At 38.2% G+C, this 19923-nt stretch overlaps 2 protein-coding genes and 1 long non-coding RNA gene across 4 annotated transcripts; 1 reads left to right on the top strand and 2 right to left on the bottom strand.

Moving 5' to 3' along the window:
• Positions 1 to 10269: 10269 nt before the first annotated feature.
• Positions 10270 to 11109, bottom strand: LOC148266270 (uncharacterized). The gene is made up of 2 exons (XR_015818420.1): positions 10973 to 11109; positions 10270 to 10787 (listed from the first exon to the last, which is right to left on the bottom strand). It is a non-coding gene; the product is annotated as an uncharacterized LOC148266270 (long non-coding RNA).
• On the top strand, positions 10541 to 12901 carry LOC110825417 (uncharacterized). Of its 2 annotated transcripts, none has more exons than XM_022055864.2 (7): positions 10541 to 10798; positions 10896 to 11065; positions 11184 to 11286; positions 11522 to 11570; positions 11672 to 11886; positions 12179 to 12302; positions 12378 to 12901. In XM_022055864.2, the coding sequence occupies exons 1-7, from the start codon at positions 10541 to 10543 to the stop codon at positions 12506 to 12508; spliced, it is 1050 nt and encodes a 349-aa protein (XP_021911556.2). In that variant the 3' UTR covers positions 12509 to 12901. The 2 variants fall into 2 exon arrangements, with proteins under 2 accessions (XP_021911556.2, XP_021911555.2); XM_022055863.2 differs by having other exon boundaries at positions 11522 to 11638; positions 11716 to 11886.
• LOC110825418 (uncharacterized) lies at positions 12121 to 14386 on the bottom strand. Its single transcript, XM_022055866.2, has 3 exons — positions 13970 to 14386; positions 12701 to 12833; positions 12121 to 12602 (listed from the first exon to the last, which is right to left on the bottom strand). Exons 1-3 carry the CDS (start codon positions 14131 to 14133, stop codon positions 12546 to 12548), a joined length of 354 nt encoding a protein of 117 aa, XP_021911558.1. The 5' UTR covers positions 14134 to 14386; the 3' UTR covers positions 12121 to 12545.
• Positions 14387 to 19923: the final 5537 nt, after the last annotated feature.

Raw genomic sequence — 19923 nt, 5'->3', positions numbered from 1 at the left:
AGTCGAACCTGTTGTGTAGCCCTAATTTGCCTGTATTCTGAGACAATCAAATGGGCTAAGATACTTGCACTTTTCCTGCTGAGTGCATCGGCTACCACGTTGCCCTTACCCGGGTGGTACAAGATATCACAATCATAGTCATTAAGAAGTTTTATCCACCTTCTCTGACGCATGTTGAGATCCTTCTGAGTGAATATGTGTTTCAAACTCTTATGATCGGTATAGATCTAAAAGGTCTCTCCATATAAATAATGGCATCAGGTCTTCAAGGCGTGTATGATTGCGTCAAGCTCTAAGTCATGGGTGGGATAATTTTTTTCATGACTCTTTAATTGTCTGGACCCATAAGCTATGACCTTTCCATGCTGCATTAGGACACAACCTAGGTCAAACGGCTCAAATATGTGGCTCTCCTCAACTCCTAAAGTCGAACCTGTTGTGTAGCCCCATTTTGCCTGCATTCTAAGACAATCAAATGGGCTAAGATACCTGCACTTTTCCTGCTGAGTGCATCGGCTACCACGTTGCCCTTACCCGGGTGGTACAAGATATCACAATCATAGTCTTTAAGAAATTCTATCCACCTTCTCTGATGCATGTTGAGATCCTTCTGAGTGAATATGTGTTTCAAACTCTTGTGATCGATATAGATATGAAAGGTCTCTCCGTATAAATAATGGCGTCAGGTCTTCAAGGCGTGTATGATTGCAGCAAGCTCTAAGTCATGGGTGGGATAATTTTTTTCATGGCTCTTTAACTGTTTGGACCCATAAGCTATGACATTCCCATGCTGCATTAGGACATAACCCAGGCCTAGATAGGAGGCATCACTGTAAACCGTATATCCTCCCGATCCACTCGATAAGGCCAGCACAGGTGCAGTAGTCAACTACTTCTTCAGTTCTGAAAAGATTCTTTCATAGTCTTCATTCCACTCAAACTTGGCATTCTTCTTTGTGAGTCGGGTTAGGGGAGCAGCTAGGCTAGGAAATCCTTCGAAGAATTTGCAGTAATAGTCCGTCATTCCTAGAAAGATACAAATTTCTTTAACTAATGCCAATTTCTCCCAGCCGAACACCACTTCAACCTTTTCAAGATTCACTGATACTCAATCCTTTGATATGATGCGTCCTAGGAAGGCGGTCTGCTAAAGCCAGAATCTACACTTACTCAACTTTGCATACAGTTTCTTTTTTCTGAGAACCTGCAAAACCTGGGTTAGATGGTGAACATGTTCTTCTCTGTTTTTTGAGTAGACCATGATGTCATCGATGAACACGATAACAAATTGATCTAGGAATTCTCTGAAGACCCTGTTCATCAGATCCATAAAGATGGCTGGAGCGTTGATTAGCCCAAATAGCATGACCAGGAACTCATAGTGTCCATACCTGGTTCGAAAGGCCGTCTTGAGAATGTCTTCTGTTCTTATTTTCACCTGATAGTAACCTAATCGCGGGTCTATTTTAGAGAAGACCTGCGCACCCTGCAACTGATCAAAAATGTCATTAATTCTGGGAAGGGGATACTTGTTCTTGATTGTAATCCTATTCAATCCTCTGTAATCAATACATAGCCTCAACGTTCCATCTCCCTTCCTAGCAAAAGTGACTCCAGTGCCCCAAAGGGACACACTGTGTCTGATAAAACTACTGTCTTACAATTCAGTGATCTGCTTCCTCAACTCCTCCATCTCAACGCGACTCATGCGGTAAGGAGCAACCGAAATAGGTTGGGTGCTAGGCTGTAGGTCTATGGTGAACTCGACTTCCCTGTTTATTGGTAGTCCGGGCAGCTCATTCGAAAATGCATCTGGAAAGTCTCGGACTACCGGGATCTCTTGAATACAATTCTCTTTCTTGGATTTGCCTAGTTAGAGAAAATAGCAAGGTTAAAGAACTCGATAAGTAAGAAAATTGCCATCAAGTAATAAGTACTAAATGATTTTATTCATTTGTAAATAGCTCCCCATTTGGAGGATTGAATACAATCTTTTTGTTAAAATAATCTATAGTGGCGTGATACGCCGCTAGCCAATTCATCCCTAAAATTACATCAAAATTTCCTGTGTCTAATTCTATTAGGTCTACACTCAGTTTTCTATTTGCTATCTCCATGGCACAAGCCTTGTAGACAACTTCTCCTAGTAATGTTATACTCCCAGCAGTAGATACAATTAACATCGAATCAAGTTTATCAGACAATACATTGAATGTGGATGCAAAAATAGGTGAAACAAATGAATGCGATGCACCAGTGTAAAAAAAAATATGAGCAAAATGGTTACAGATAGTGTACATACCCTGTACTACGTCCGGGTCGGCATCAGCATCCTGTTGAGTAAGGTTGTAAACCCTGCATTGAATAGGGGGTCTTCATTGATTCTGGTTCCTTGGGCACTCTCTCGCATAGTGTTGGGCACTACCACATATGCGACAAATGTTGTTGAGGTGGTAACATGGTCGGTCCCCGTGATCCTTGCCGCAATGCTGACAGATCTTACCACATCTTACCGCTGGAGCCTAAGGGGGAGCTTGGATCATCGGTCTGGGCCTCTTATTCTGTTGGACGGGTGCAGTAGGTATTGGTATGCGGGGTGGAGCTGCGGGTCTGTGACTCCCTGCTGACTGAGGAAGGGTGTGGAGGCTCCTCTCCACTAACTGTGCCTTTGCCAGAACGGCTGAGTATGTCTTAAGCTCCAGTACAAATAAGTGTTGCTTGATCTCTGGGCGGAGGCCCCACTGGAACCTCCTAGCCTTCCTGCCCTCATCCATCAACGTCTCAGGAGAGTATCGGTCCAACTCCAGGAACTTACGAGCACATTCTGACACTGTCATGTTTTACTGGACTAACTGGACAAACTCCATCTCCTTTAGATATCAGATGTGCTCTGGGAGGTACTCCGCATGGAAGGCTACTAAGAACTGTTCCCAAGTGACTGGAACAAGCAAGGTGGTCTGCTTGAGTTACCACCAACGATCTGCTTCTCACACCAGCATGTAGGTAGCAAGGGTGACCTTCTGTTCGGGAACCACTCCTAGGGTCTTGAAAGCCTTCTTCGTCTTTGCCAACCAGTACTGGGCATTTTTAAAAGAGGATTCCCCTACAAAAGTGGAAGGGTTCAATTTCCTGTACCTCTCTACGTAGCCCAGGTCAATCAAGGAAGGAGCTGGGTCTCGCGGAAGGGGGACTGGGCCGGGCTGAGGATAAACTGGGGGGCCCTGTGGTGGCACTTACTAGTATGGTGGGGGCACTGGATTATACTGTGGTGGTGCCGAGCAGTACTGTGGTTGGGGCACTGGATTATACTGCGGAAGTGGTACCGGGTGGTACTGTGGAGAAGCAGGCTCATACCGGGGTGGCTCGGGATCCTCTCGCTGCAGCAGTGGCTCAACCTGTGGTGGCGGGGAAGGGTCGGGTAACTCCCTTCTCTCATCTCGACTTTACTGGGTAGCAATGAGTCTTTCCAACATCTCAAATATTCTATCAACATCTTCCCGAAGCGAACCATCCCGGGCTGCTCGGTTTAGTGGGGGTCTTCCTCTCCTCATCTCTCTGCACCTGCATTTCACAAGGAATGGTTGAGTAATGATTCATTGGTTTGGTATTTCTCTACGTATTATTGTGTAAGGGATGAGTCCTAGGAACGCGGCTTTGATACCAACCGTAACGACCCCGAAAATTTAAAAAGAAAATGTATATAAAAATTTTGAGTGCGGAAGCAAAATAAAAAGTTCTAATTAATATCCCTTACACAATAACCAAAACGTACTAACAATATGAAAAAATAAGTTAACTAAAAGAAATATTAGAAATGAAATACTATAAGAAAAACTATAAAATATTTAGGCATCTACTCACCGTCTTCCTGCGGAATGGCCTCGTGAATCAAGTCCTCCTGATTTGAAATGGTTAAGTAAGGAATGAGCTATACTAGCTCAGTAAAGACGTCACACTATATCACTGTCACAGAAGTAAAGGTTGGTAGAAAAACAAAAACGACCAATGGAGCACAATTTTTAACAAATTCATTAATCAATAATAAAACTCTTTATTGTCCATTTACCTCGGTTAGATTTATGAAAACGACTCATAAAAACAATAACATCAAAGATATCATGAATTCATACATACTCTGTAACATAACACATGTCATACTTTTATATTTCAATCATCAAACAACAATTTTCCTCTTTTTATCAGCCTACTAGTATCCATGGGGATCCATAGGGGTTCCCGCTACACGTGAACCATTCCCCTTAACAAACTTAATTCCAGGGCCGTCCCCATACCCCGTCCAGTATGAACGCCAAAACAATAGACCTCAATACCCCGTCCAGTATGAGGGTGAAGTGGGTCGTCCCCATACCCCGTCCGGTATGAGCGCCAAACAATAAAGTCTCCATACCCCGTTCGATATGAGATAACGTTCACGGTAGGGTTCCCTATGAACCCGGTCCATCCACCATCTCCTAGGATATCTAGTGAGGCTATCATTTTATCCATTTATCAAATCACACCCCTTTCCTATTTTTTTTTATTCTCCGTTACCAATTCAAACATGAATACATAAACAAGTAACGTGCATCCAATAAAGCAAGTATATCTTAGATTCCCAAAATCAAACAGTAGTAAAGTAAGCAGTGATTCATGCATTCAAAACTATAGAATAAATAAACCAGATACCATAATGCATTTAAACCGTAAAATAAATCAAACAGGAATTAACAGAGAAATATGTCCGGTTCGGGCTACATTAGCAACCGTAATTAATTATACATATCTATTTAATTTGTACAAAATAGAGTATTATCATTTATTCAAACTTCAATTTCATGATAGGAAATAGGCTGAGGGGTCCTTACTTGATTCGAAGCCGAAAACAGGATTTTCACTGCACCTACGGACAGTCTCTGGGTTCTCTGAATTTTTTTTCAGGAACTCAAACGCACTTACAGTACCTAAACATGTCCCAAATAACTCAAAAATCAGACCCAAGACCTATTCAGCCAATTTTAAAATTTTGGCACGGCAGCTCCGCCTCGGGTTGGCCGTTTTCGGCCATTTTCGACCAAATTTGGCCAAACTTGTATTGGTTCCTGTGAGAAAACACCCCTAGGGCCCTTAGTGGGCTGAAAAAACACTAAAAACCGAAACTTACCGGCGGCGGAGCTCTCTAGTGCGGCGGCTCCTCCGGCTCGAGTCGCGATTTAATGTTTTGCTCCGGTCACCTGTAGAGGAAGGAACGATGGTCACAATGGTGGAAAAATTACATCGAACGGGAATCGGGAAGGGCCTCATCGGAGGCAAAAATTGAGAAAACCCACGACAGCGCCGGTAGACTTCGGTGGCATTCTTCGACCAATTGACTGGTGTTTTGGCTCCAATTTGGCCACATGTGGGTTTAGAATCGAATTCTGAGCCAAGGAGAGAATATTTACCTCGTTTGGCGGCCGAAAAGTGCTCTGGTGCGGCGGCGGGTGACGGCGGTCGGTTCTCCGTTGGCTGGGCTGTCTTCTCCGACGAGGGCTCTGGCGGTTACGGTTAGGGTTTGGGTGTGGATGAAATTATTTATAATCTTCTGCTTTTAATCTGAGCCGTCCATCGCGATTTAATCTGGGTTGTCCGATCGCGATTAAATAAGAAATGAATATGGACCATTCATCGAGATGCAATCTGGACTGTCCGTGCGCGATTCAATCTGGGCCGTCCGTACGCGTGCAATCTGGGCCATCCGTACGCACTTTTAATCTGGGCCGTCCGTGCGCGCGAGAACAAATCTCAGTCGTTTGATCGCGCGTATGCGGATCGCCCATGTGGCTCCCTTCCACGTGGCCTCCCGCGTCAGTATCTCTGCCACGCAGCATGTCCTGGTTGGCTAGGGCTGCTAACCGAGCTGCTGACGTGGTGCAAGTTTTTTAAATTGCATTTTGACTCCCAGTTTTCGATTTTCTTTTCAAAAACACCCCAGAACCCAAATTTTCACCCAATTTTTCCAAAATTATTTTCAATTAAATCTCAAAATGATTTTATCCTTTATTATTATTATTATTATTTTTTATTTAATTAAATTAAACTAAATTAAAACCATATATTATTACATAATAAATTATTATATTCATCTAAAAATTACAAAAATAAAATAAAATAATATTAATAAAAATAATAATAATTTGGGGTGTTACAGAATCATTTGATGATGATTTATATATAAAAATCTATAATTCGAATGTTTAAGAAATTTATTTTATCAAATTGTAAAGATCTTCGTATGAATTGAAATAATTTGAACAATTGTTTGCTAAATATCTATTGAGGAAATGTTATAAGAATGGTCTAATAATATCTATATGTTTTTATTAAGAAATTTATTAGTGAATTTATTATATTTTGTTGCCTACGTGGATGATTTAAAAATAATTGGAACTTTTAAAGAACTTAATGTGACAATTAATTATTTAAAGAAAGAAATTGAATTGAAGATATAGGGAAAACAAAATTTTGTCTTGGTTTACAAATTGATAATTTAATAAATTAAATTCATATTTACTGTAACGGCCCCGGAAATTTAAAATGAAATATGTGTATTATAAAATGTCAAATGCGGAAGCGAAGTCAAAATTTCGATTAACATCCCTTACACTAAAACCAAAAACGTGCTTAAAATATAAAAGATCAAACTAACTAAAGGAGAAACTCGAAAGTAAAAGCTATGAATATGACTATGGAGTCTTTAGGCGTCCCCTTCGTCGTCTTCCTGCGGAACGGGCTCGGGAACAATGTCTTCCTGATCTAAAATGATTAAATATGGAATGAGCTACACTACCCCAGTAAAGACATCACGATATCTCACCGTCACGGAGGTAAAGGTGGGTAGAAAACACAAAAAAGACCAATAGAGCATAATTTACAACAAATCCTTTTATCAATAATAAAACCTTTACCATCCACTTACCTCGGTGAAAATCATAAAACCGTATACGAAAGCAATAACATTATCATCATCATGAAATCATATGAACTGTATAACATAATACTTATCACGCCTTTTGTAATTCAATCATTACACAACATATTTTCCTCATTTACCAGCCCACTAGTATCCATGGGGATCCATAGGGGTCCCGCTACCCGTTAACCCTTAACACTTGAAATTAGATTCCAGGGCCGTCCCTATACCCCATCCGGTATGGGCGCCAAAACTATAAACCTCATTACCCCGTTCAGTATGAGGGTGAAACGGGTCGTCCCCATACCCCGTCCGGTATGGGCGCCAAAACTATAAACCTCATTACCCCGTCCGGTATGAGAGTGAAACGGGCCGTCCCCATACCCCGTCCGGTATGGGTGCCAAAACACATAAGGTCTCCATACCCCGTCCGGTATGAGAGACCACAATCCCGGTAGGGTTCCCTACGGACCCGGTCCGTCCACCATCTCCCAGGATATCAAGTCAGGCCGACCACATTATACAATTATCAATTTATATAATATTTCATTCTCCTTTTCCTCAGTCATCATCATCAATTTACATACAAACAAGCAAACAGTAATTTATGTCAAACAAGACAACATACAGCATCGGTTTCTCAGTCATTCAACCCATAATCAATAAAACAGTTAAATATGCACGCGAAACAATGAAATGAAAACATCAGACCTCATACTGCATTTAAAACTGTAAAATATGTCAAATAACATTTAACCGACAAACACACTAGACTCGGGCTCCATTAGCGACCTTAAGCAATTTCACACATTCGTTGATTCAAGAAATACCGTTTTATCATTATTGAACTTTAATACCGTGATAGGGAATAGGGTGAGGGGTCCTTACTCGTTTCGGGGTCCGAACACGGCTTCACAGTGCGCCTACAGGCTGTCCCTAATTTTCCCTAAATTTTTTCCAGGTAACTGAAACGCACTACTGGTACCTGCACGTGTTCCAAAAAATCCCAAATTAGGCCCAGGGCCCCTTTTTGGCCAATATCGCAATTCCGGCACGGCGGCTCTGCCGTGCCCCGGCGACGGCGCCGCCGCTTGCGGCGGCAATTCGCCTCGGGTTGGCCGTTTTCGGCCGTTTTCAGCCGAATTCGGCCACACTTGCATCGGTCTCTGCAATAAAACAACCCTAAGGCCCTCGGGGGGCCAAAAAATTACGAAAAACCGAAGCTTACCGGCGGCGGTGCTCTCGGGTGCGGCGGCTCTTCGGTGAGATTCGTGTTTTGGTGATTCGGCTCCGATCAACCTGTAGAAAAAAGAATGGTGATCACGGTGATATAAAAATTGCATCAAACGGAGGCCGGGAAGGGCCTCATCGGAGGCAAAAACCGAGGAGGGGCACAGCGGCGCCGCTGGGTTTCGGCTGTGTTTTTCGGCCGTTTGGCCGGGATTTTGGCTCCGATTTGGCCACAGGAGAAATCAGCTTGGAAAAACGAGTTGGGGGTATGAAATTTACCTCGATCGACGGTCGAAAATCACCCCGGTGCGGCGGCGGGTGGCGGCGGCCGGCTTCTCCGGCGTCTGGTTCGTCTTCTCCGGCGAGGGCAGGCGGCTAGGGTTTTTGTGGTCAGGTGTGGGGGTTCTATTTATACCCTTTTGCCTTTTGATCTCAGCCGTCCATTTTGATTTAATCTGGGCCGTCCGTTTTTGATTGAATCTGGGCCGTTCGTGCGATTGCATCTGGGCCGTCCGTGCGCATGCTTGATCTAGGCCGTCCGATCGCGCGTACGCGGATTGCCAACGTGGCCCGTCCCCGGTCGACGTGGTCTTGCCACGTGGCAGGTCCTGGTTGGCCAGAACTACTGACTGGGTCTGCTGACGTGGCGTTTTTTTTTATTATTAAACTTAATTAAAAATAATTAATAATAAAATAATCAAAATTTCCCAATTTTTCGGGCGTTACATTTACCAATCTACACATATTGAGAAGATCTTAAAATGATTTTTATAAATAAACCACATCCATTAAACATACCTATGATTGTTCACTCACTTGATGTGCATCGTTTCCAACCTCATGAAGATAATGAAGATTTACTCGGTCCTGAAGTACTATAGTTTAGTGCAATAAACTACTAACATATCTTACTAATAATACTCAGATGGGTATATAATATTTTCTATAAATTTATTAGCAAAACATAGTTACTCTACCACAAAAAGACATTAGAATGAGATTAAACATATATTTAAATATCTCCAATAAATAACATACATTTCTTCAAAATTATCAAAATAATAACTAACTAGTTATGTTAATGAAGAATATTTATTTGATCCATACAAAACAATATTTTAAACAAACTATTTATTTACATATGATAATACTACAATATCATGATTATTTATAATACAGATAATAATTACTACTCTTCAAATCATGTAGAAATATTTGCTGTAAATGAGACAAGTCTAGAATGTGTGTACATATCTAAAAACATGAAGTCTATTTTTTTTAAAGAAATATCACAATATTTTATGAAGATAACATTGCATGCGTAATTCTCGCTTGAGAGAACGATACATCAAAGAATACATATTTAATCCAAATTATTTTTCATGCATGATTTTAAAAATAATGGTGATATCCAAGTTCAACAAATTTGTTCAAATAACAATTTGACGGATTTATTTGCCAAATCATTACATTCAAGAAATTGTTATATAATAATGGAACACATCAACTAAGAGAAATAAAGTAATATTTCTACTAGAGAGATTTATTACATATTTACTCTTTTTTTTTTTTTTTGGTTAAAGCTTTTTAACAAAGCAATATTTTTTGTTTCGAAATGGATATCCTTATGAAACTGGCATCATTTATGCCTTTATTATGAATGTTGATTAATATAATTAAATTTAATTTACAACATCGGTTTAATTTAGTTACTATATTAATTCATAATATCTTATAACCCCGATAAATAAAGATTGAAAAACAATTTGAAAGATACAAAAAATGTGTTTAGTTTATATTTATTTTTTGTCAATTTTGTAATTATTTTTATCGTCCTACTTCTATGTTATTTTTATGTTTTGTAACAAAAAACATAATTTATGAGGGGTCAAGACAACAACAAATTTATTGAAAAAGTGAACCCAATAACAAACACAAACACAAAAAATCGAAGTTTGATTCAAATTTTGGTTTTATAGAACAAGAACTTGAACGTAATTCATACGTGATGAAAAATTTAATCAAAGAAACGTTGTCAATTCAGATGAAGTGTTTTGGTTCTTTGTTCCTTAACAAAATGAGAGTACAGATTCATAATGTAATAACTGAAATAAATTATAGTAAAAAATTATTTAAATAATCAGATACACAAATTGTAACCAAGTTTTATTAAATAATAAAATGTAAAAGCATTAAATAACAAATCCCTTTTCTTGATCTGTTTGGGGCACTGTTTAGAGCGTTTAAAACGGGATGATGATATGTTAAAATATACGGATAATAAAAGGGATAAGGTACTCCCGGTTAAATTACCCATAAAAAGGCAAAGGTCACTTGGAGAAGCAGGCACTGGAAGGGAAAATGGTTGAGATTTTTGAAGTGGGGCCATGTGAAGATGGATACGAGCTGGGATTTCTGATAGGGCAGAGGTTCTCCCATCTGATAAGAAACAGGTTGGCTACAGATCCTTCTCTTCAAAACCAGCTTCTTCCTTTCAGTCACTCCCCACATGCACAATCACTCATTCAAGCACTCTCCGAGAACAACAGAAAGAAATTCCCAAGATACTGGGACGAGCTCATAGGCACTGCAGAGGGAAGTGGCGTGCCTGTTCTTCATGTAACATCATCATAAACTCATGTCAAGTTCATAGCATATATATATATATATATATCCTCTATATGAGTCACACTATCAATGTTCATGTTATATGCAGTTAATACTAGTCAACTTCAGGAAGGAGATTCTTCCATTCATTACAAAAGCATCAAGAACAAAGGACACAGATGATACCTCAGAGGATTGCTCTGATGTCCTTGTGGTCAGTGATTCCATGGCCATTGCTGCACACAACGAGGATGCAAATGAAGCTTTAGCAGGCCATACGTATTTGTTCTTTTTTTTTTTTTTTTCACATGCCTTGTTTAAGTTCCTTAAAAACAGGAATTATTGTAACATTTGACAGCTTTTATACAACATAACGTAATTTACATGGGGCATGCAGATACCTAATTAGGGGAATTCTCTCAGACAGACTATCCTTCATTGCTTACACATACGCAGGAGAGCTTCCAAGCTGTGCATTTGGATTTAATAATCGAGGACTGGTAAAATTTTGCAACTATCATGATTCTTTGTTCCCTCGAGTAATTTGATCTGAATCCCCTAGAAAATCATGATAATGTTGACATGCTCACACGATACAGCAGTTACAAACTGTGGATTTATCAGAAATCAGCAGATGAAATGATACCTCTAATCTTATCTGAAATTTCAAGAACAATGTAACAGCATGTATAAAATTTTAATGAAAATATAACATCCTTATATTATATACCTCAGGCATTCACACTGAATTCAGTACCCCCAACTGAAGATGAGATTGTAGCAGGTGGTATTGGACGAAACTTTATTTCTCGAGACATCCTCGAAGCAACAAGCATTGAAGATGCCTTAACTGTATGAATCTCTACTCTTTCATCTCTATTTCAGGATATTGCTTGCTCCATCAGCAATTCAAATCCTTCAATTTTCAGAGAATACGTGCATCAGAAGTATCTGTGGGGCATAGTTACAATCTAATTGATCTACAGAAACGAAAGATTTTGAATGTTGAAACAGCATCGAAATATCGAATCTCAGTTTATGAGGTTGGGCCAACACCATTCTTCCATGCAAACATGTATCTCCATCTTCAGATTCAGCAGGTAAGGAATAAGTTTAAATAAGTTGCACCAAGATTGTGCCTACCACATCATCACCCTTATTCAAAGGAAAAGAATATGGTCACAACATCAGAAATAAACAAAAAAGTAAAATTAAATATTTTCTCAATTGATTTCTGATGTGCTGATTCGATGATTCATAAAGAATCATGGTATGGTAGCTTCTAATAGAATTACATAGGCAGTTCTGAATCCGACTAAATAAGGAATTTGCAATCAATAAAATTAGTCATATCCATTAAAAAGAATGTAAAGTCCTGCTTTTGTGCCGAAGGTACATGATGAAAACTCAACAAGTAGACAAAAGAGGGCAGCTTTGCTACCAAAGGAATCAAAACAGGATTTCCTGTCCCTTCTAGGAGATACAGATAACACGAGATATCCCATCTACATGACAGGTAATTTTGTTATAATTTGAGCTTCTTCAGTTTGATCCTTATACTTGGTTAACCCCTTGGCCTAATTTTCTTCAGGTCCAACTCTTTGCACACTATGTACGGCTGTAATAGATTTGGATGAACAGGAGTTGACCATAATTGAAGGGAATCCGAAGAAGAAACAAGTCTCTCATGTCTTCTCCATGTCTTCAAGTTATCCACTGTAAGAGCCCTTTTACTAGATTATCTTTGGAGTTTGGAGTGCTATGCAGGTTCATAGAGGCCTAGCATGTGACCATCAACGCATCGCATGGCTGCAACCTGATTACAAGCAAATCATGCAAAACTCTGATATTTTGAGTACCAACTCTGGAGGAAAAATTCACTCTGAAAATATCTACAGTAGAGGAAGTTTCTACCTTCCCATGGATTTCATATTTGATGGGACCATCTAGTTCTGCACCTAATGCCATTAATTTTGTCACTGTATTGTTGATGTCGGTCACTGTGAATGATAGTAGCGAAGCGCATCCTGTCTGCATGACATGTTCACTGTAAAACCAGATCTAATGCCATGGTCAATTGGAAAGAAACATTAAATATATCTACCATACAAATTAGAGTAGTATACTCTAGATATAAAAATGAGAATAAGCTACGATTCAATTTACTATTAGAATTGGCTTTTTGGATAGAAGAAGAAATATTTAGAAAATAGGGAAAAAGGATAACTACATACAAGGAGAATGAGTCATCCACTTAAAAGTCTCCAAAAAGAAATGGAGGACAAATAAAACAAAAGTAAGTTGGAAATAGCTCCATAATTCATTTGTAACAAAATAAAGATATAACTTTAAAATAAATACATCTCTAAACAACCATGTGTCTTAGCCCACCAAAGAGGCCAAAGAAATCAATCTGTCCCAAGGTGGGTGAGAAGGGAAACAGTGATGGTTGAAGATCCTACTATTACACTCCAACCACAAAACCCATTGAGCAGCAAAAAGGCTCCTCTTCAAAGGATCCTAGCCTCCTTTTTCACCCCATGCCCTTCAATGCAGAAGCTCAATAAACACTCAAGAGAAGGCGGAACCAGAAAATATTTTTATATTACTTATATAAAGTTTAGCATTTTCATTCGTTTGCATATTACATAGGCTATTTAGGGAATATTAGTTAGATATAGGTGTTATTTTGATTATACTTATTAGTAAGAGGATGTGGCACTCTGTTTTCTATTGGTCAATTAGACAAGCTAGCCTACTTGAAATTGCTATCATCTTTTGTCCGATGAGAGGTGGTATAAGTTAGCTTTGCTACCTCCTTTCTTTAAGCAATCAGCGAAGGAAGCCCATAATTGAACTAAATCCTCTAACAAAACTTCAAAAAAAAAAAAGTGGCTACACATGATTAAATACTTTTAAATCAAAATGCCAATTGCAAAACCAAATATGATATCTAGAAACGGCTTCTCGTCTAACGATGATAACAACCCGTTTCTATCCAATGTAACCAAAATCAACATCAATTAAGTAGCAAAATTTTAAAACAAGGAACAATCAACAGCTATAATTTGTGATTGTATTAAAGCAAACAATTTTTTTGAGGCAAATCATCAAACAGATGTCGGGCATCCGTCCAAGGGATGAGCACAGAAAAAGAGAAAGAGAGAGAGAGAAAGAGCACACTTTGGTGATTGCATAAGGGCAAGCTTGAGAGGACCCGACTGGAGCTCGGCCCAGCGAAGAGTGCAAACGTTGACAGTGAAGTCGAGTCCCTGAGAGTAAAAGCTAGCTGCTTTTGGCACGTCCCTGTGCAGCTGTAATATCCACCTAAACGACGCCGCTGCCATCTTCTCTTCCTTTTCTTTATTCTTTTCCCTCTTGTCGCCTCACTGCACTCGGTATTCTCTTCCCCAGGTCCCCACACAGAGATCTAACTGTAGAGAGCGAGAGAGCGAGCGAGAGGGAAAAAGGGAGACAACGGGTTCGATGAAAACCAGGACGTAGACAGAACCGTAACACTCGGCTGATGCGATGTCGTTTCGGACGGAAGAAATGGCACAAACGAGGAATTGCGGTGTTTTTTTTTTGTTGTTTTTTTTTTTTTTAAATAACGTAATCAACTAAAGTGTTTGTGTAAAACTGCTTTTAACTAACATTAAAGTCAAAATCTGCATTTAATATATATAAATATAAAAACTATAGATACTAACTTTTGAAAAACGATTTTAACTATAATATTTTTATTACAAAGTTTCCCTTATAAAATTATACGTAACTATTTCTTTTACTTTGTCAAATTACTGCTATTGTTGTCTGCAGCCATCAACTGCTACTCGTTGGTCACCCTCCAGCCTCAGCTAGTTGTCGCCCACTAGCTATTAGTTCTCGTCCTTTATCACCAGTCGGCTGCCGTCCATCTTCCTTTGTCGCCAATTTTTTCCATACACCAATTAATATTTTCTACATCAAAATTAAAAGGCCTTACAACAAGTTAGTAGTCAGAAAACATTGCAACTTTATTCAGTCCATTTTTAGAGGCTTTTCGTAGACATAGAAGAATTGTTTCACAATGTTATTCAACAACTAATGGGTTGGAGGTAACTAGTTGGTCTGTCCATGCTTGTTTTCCTTTCCCGTATGCCCAAATGCACAAGATTATTTTTTCATCTCTTTGTGATGTTGCATCACAATAGTTTCTTACTGCATTGTTATTTTCAATTTAAATATGAATCTTCTAATAGTTATCTTCTTTTTCCAACAGAATTTTTTTTAAAAATTGAAAGAATGATCGAAGTTCAATGAAGAAAAGGAGAGGCTGGTGTGTCTTCCGAGTAACCTTTTTTGTATTTGATTGCATTCCTCCATTTACATACTAGGTCGGCCATGATTGAAGCAAACAAGAGTATTTCCCACCACTTTTCTTTATAGATATTTTATTTGTCATGCGTGGTAAGAATAGTTTTTAGTAGCTCTCCCATAAATTTTATTCTTATGTTATCAAATATAAACTTCAATTTTAAAGATAATCACAGAGTTCTAATAGTATGACATTTAACAAATAAATGATTATATATTTATTTTTTATGCATGCATAGAGGCTAATTATTTGTCACCAGTAGGAGGGTCTTCTGATATGTTAGAAAGGTATTTGATTAGTAAATGCTACCACTACACTTTGTATCTTTCCAAGATTTTTGCTTCTTGCAGCTTCCTATGAACAGTACGTTGATCTTAAGAATTTATTAAATGGACAAAATAATTAAGAATTTTTTAGTTGGATTTAACGCTATATTTTGTCATTAGAAACTAGTATCTAAATCAATTTATCTTTTATTTAGAAAATTGATAGTCTGATTTTTAGACTTTCATGGCACACCTCTTAGTTAAAATTCATTTTAAACAATTGTGGATCTCACTCCATCATTGAGTGGTTGATTAATTGGGAGACAAGGAGACAACATAAATAACTACCTTACAGCGGTGTATAGCCCTCCATTTTAAAGATCCATGAGTCATCTCAAATTCTAACCGAACTTTTATCACTACTGTCTTTTTACTCTTCCAACTTTGTTTCAAATTTATCTACTAATTTTTGGAAAATAGCATTAGTTGTTCTTCCCATTATCAAAGGGAGGCCTAAATATTTGGTACTACTTAGGGCTAGTTTAAGGCCTATTAAATTTTTTAGTTTGCTATGTTTTTTTTTTCCCATATTCTCATTGAATAGAATATAGGATTTATTTTTTGGTTAGACCATTCACAATATGATTGAATACATGCTGTTATAGTTTTTTCTTCTTCCTCCCTTACTGGCAGAAAATAACCAAATTATCTACAACAATAGATACTTGATAAAAAAGATATTCCTGAATACTCTAATTTCAAGAAAATTTCAAGAATTTTTTCTTCACTTTTAGCTTTATTTAATATTTTTATTAAACTTTGGTGTATATAATGAACATATAGGGGAGATACTGAATCTCCCTACCCAATTTCTATTTTTGAGTTTTTGCCTCTAAAGAAGTACCATTGATAAAAAAAATCTCAGATTCCTTATAATTTAAATTAGGAAAGAACATTCAATTATGTTGAAGATTTTTTCCATGTTGCATTTTGTAACTATCTAGCCTTTGTTTCCCTTTTTTTATCATTATAGAGTGGAGGATCTAATCTACAATGATGGAGTTCTCCTAGATATTGTTGCCTTTTACACATGTAGCTTGCATTGGTGATATATATTTTTTATATCAGGGGCTTAAGTCTCATAGTTGTAATTTTCTATATTAGCTTATAGATGACATTTGCATAAATATATAGATCCATGTTTTGTTACTTTATTTACCCCAATGTATTTAGGAATTAAAATCAAACGTTGGTTTGATTTAGTTATTTTAACAAATATCTTAATCTAAAAAAAGTTGTACACAGTTTCAATCACTTCTTTTTTAATAGTATTCCAAAATATTTGATAAAAAAGTCTAAGCATAGAATCAGACCCCTAGAGTTGTAAGTCCTCCAATTCCTTTAACATCTTGAAGGAATTCTTCTTCTGAAGAGACTTTCTTCCAATTAACATTTTTTTATATGAGATTATAAGTTGAGATAAATTATATAGGTCAACAGAAAAAATAGGATATTTTCTTATTTACTTCTTTTATTCATGACTAAAGTTATATGGAAATCCTCAATTTTGATTCAATGCCGTATTACGTCTTTCAACTTGATAAGCCTTTCTACAAAACTTTTTTCTAGTGAATGTTTACGGGTTCATAAACTCCTGAAAAGTGCCATTTGAGTAGTTTGTATTTTCTTGCTCTACTATAATTGACAGATATGCAAACTTAGCGGGTATGCTTTCATTGGGCCTGTTCGTTTTTTGGGTGATTCTTAGGCTTCTTTTACATTGTAATACAATTGCCTTTTATTATTTGGTGGACTTGCAACAACAATGTTAAAATGGGCTAATGCTAACTGGGCTTAACTGTTTGACTTCTGAGAGGCTTCTTTAGAGTCTTCGTCTTAGCTTTATGGAACTCTTGTAGAGGTTTTGGCGGATAGTGTGATTGACTGAACTATCAGTGTTTCTAATGGCCGAGTGCTATGGATATTTAATGTGTTCCCTTCTTGCATTAACATTTTCCTCAAGCCTTTCAAACTCCTGACCAATGGTCTCTTTTCCATGTATTGCTAGTTATTGCACATTATTGCTTTTCTGCACCGATTTTGATGTTTCTTCTTCATTTGCGCAAATGAATAAACCTTGATGGTGAGCAAGGAGAACTTTGATGAGAGTTACATGATCTTCTATATCTAATGACTTGCGAAATTCTTGAGTCAACTCTTTCCTTAATCATTTTCTAGCTTCCCATAGATCAGTTAGTAGAGTTGTAATATTGACCCTTAACTATGATCCAAATGCTTTAAGCCAAAGTCCATATTTCGCTTTAGTGATAAGTGGCTTTCCTTTACTGCAACCTTCTATTCAAGATCTTGTTTACCACAATGATAACTATAATCTGGAAGTTCATATTTAAACTGCACTCGATATTGTCTGTGTTGTGGCTTTGCTAGAAACAGTCCAAGAAGCAAAGATATTTGTAAATTAATAGAAATTCAAACTCTAATATAATAAGTCCATGTTCTTTAATTACCAGCAAACTCTAATTCTAATACATCATCAATTTTGCTGGCAATAGCAAATGCATTTGATTTATTGACTAACTATAGTGGAAGCCCTATGATTCTGACCCACAGTATTGTTTCAGAAAAATCTAGCTCCCTTGTAAAGTGTTAAATTTAATGTTTTTTTTTATCCGTTTAGTTTCAATTTTTAGTTCAAATCTACCGTGAAGTTGTTTCACGGTAGGATACGAAAATACCATGCAACGTGTATGCATGGATTTCGGGCTTTCTGATTTGATCAGTTAGTTGAAGTAATCTGCTTCTATTTGTATTCCTATATATACAAGCAAGAAACAAAATGCGTACTACTTCTTTCTCCAAAAAACTACCTTCCAGAAAACAGCAAAACAGAGGCTTGCATAACCTTGCTCTCATTAACTTTCTCTCTCTAATTTCTCTTATTCACAGAGCCTCCCTTGAAGCTCATTTACTTACAATCAACAAGTGGTATCAGAACTCTTATATTAAGGGACCGGTAAAACAACATACCCTCAAAAACCCGATGACATCCATTGGAACCTCACCTCCCCCACACTTCAACGGAGAAAATTACCATGTATGGGCAATCAAAATGAGAGCCCATCTAAAAGCCTTAAGTCTATGGGATGTTATTATGGATGACAGTGATCCTCCTCCACTGGGGGGACATTACCACTCTAAACTAAATCAGAAGGCACGAGGAAGACAAGACAAGGCCAAGAAACCAAAGGCAATTGCTAGCCTTTTCTCGGCCGTCTTGGATAGGGTGTTTTCAATGATTATGAACTTCGAATCATCAAAGGCTGCTTGGGAGAAACTGAAGAAAGAGTTTGATGGGGGAGTCAGAAGCAGGAAGGTAAAAATCTTGAGACTGAAGAGTGAGTTTGCATTACTCAGAATGCAGAAAAATGAATCAGTGAAGGACTATGCATCCAAACTCTCAGATGTGGTAAACAAAATGAGACTGCTTGGGGAGGATTTTCTGGAATCAAGGGTAGTAGAGCAGATTCTTATCAGCTTGCCCCCAAATTCGAGTCTAAAATATCAGCCTTAGAGGAGCTTGCCGAGATTGAGTCTATCTCTTCAGCTGAGCTGATAAACAAGCTTCAATCTAGTGAGCAACGGGTAAATATGCATGTTCGAAAACATACCGAGGGAGCCTTAATTTCAACTCAGATCAAAAGTAGCTCTTCAACACAGAATCAAGTGAGAATGAGTGAAGGGATCAAACTGGAAATCAAAATTCCAGTAAACAAAAGAAATATTCTCAATGCAGCATCTGTTCCTTGACAAATCATTCTGAAAATGAGTGCTGGTATAAGGGAAAGAAAACCGTTCGGTGCAATTTCTGCAAAAGGCTTAGTCATAAGGAGAAATTCTGCAGGCAGAAGCAGAAGCAGGAAGGATCGCAGCCAAAGCAGGAACAACAGCAAGCCAATGTCACTGAGGTGTTCTGTGAGCAACGTGACACAATTCTCGTTGTGTTTAGTAAACTGGCAGTGGAGGATGATACTCTCTAGGTGGTGGACAGTGGGTGCACCTCCCACATGTGCAAGGATGAGGCCTTGTTCGTGTCACTTGATAAAACAATCTCAGGCCAGGTCCGTCTTGGAAATGGTATGCTGGAAACCATCAAGGGCAAAGGCAACATAGCCATTGAAACCAGGGAAGGTAGGAAGCTTATCACTGATGTGAATTTTGTTCCTACCCTTTCACAGAATATTCTTATCACTGATGTGAATTTTATTCCTACCCTCTCACAGAATCTTCTGAGTGTGAATCAGATGACTGATCGAGGATACTCGGTTGGATTCAAGGATAATTGCTGCAGAATATATGATCCTGAGGATAGATTGATCACTTTCATCCAAAAGAAGGATCAAGTCTACTCCTTGAAGTTCATAGAAGTAGTCGAGAAAGTCAGTGTTGCCTCTGTAACAGAATGTGAGATTTGACACAAGCGCCTTGGGTATTTT

This window comes from Carica papaya, chromosome 4 (genome assembly GCF_054855325.1).
Source record: "Carica papaya isolate Zhongbai chromosome 4, ASM5485532v1, whole genome shotgun sequence".
NCBI lineage: Eukaryota > Viridiplantae > Streptophyta > Magnoliopsida > Brassicales > Caricaceae > Carica > Carica papaya.
Note: the sequence above shows the minus strand (reverse complement) of the source record. Positions and strands in the feature narration are given on the sequence as shown.

Coding starts and splice junctions, on each gene's coding strand:
- LOC110825417 (XM_022055863.2), top strand. CDS start 10,541: ATGGTTGAGATTTTTGAAGTGGGGCCATGTGAAGATGGATACGAGCTG. Junction 10,799..10,895: donor GTGGCGTGCCTGTTCTTCAT/GTAACATCATCA, acceptor TGTTATATGCAG/TTAATACTAGTCAACTTCAG. Junction 11,066..11,183: donor GAAGCTTTAGCAGGCCATAC/GTATTTGTTCTT, acceptor TGGGGCATGCAG/ATACCTAATTAGGGGAATTC.
- LOC110825418 (XM_022055866.2), bottom strand. CDS start 14,133: ATGGCAGCGGCGTCGTTTAGGTGGATATTACAGCTGCACAGGGACGTG. Junction 12,834..13,969: donor GCCCTTATGCAATCACCAAA/GTGTGCTCTTTC, acceptor CTGGTTTTACAG/TGAACATGTCATGCAGACAG. Junction 12,603..12,700: donor AATATGAAATCCATGGGAAG/GTAGAAACTTCC, acceptor GCTTGTAATCAG/GTTGCAGCCATGCGATGCGT.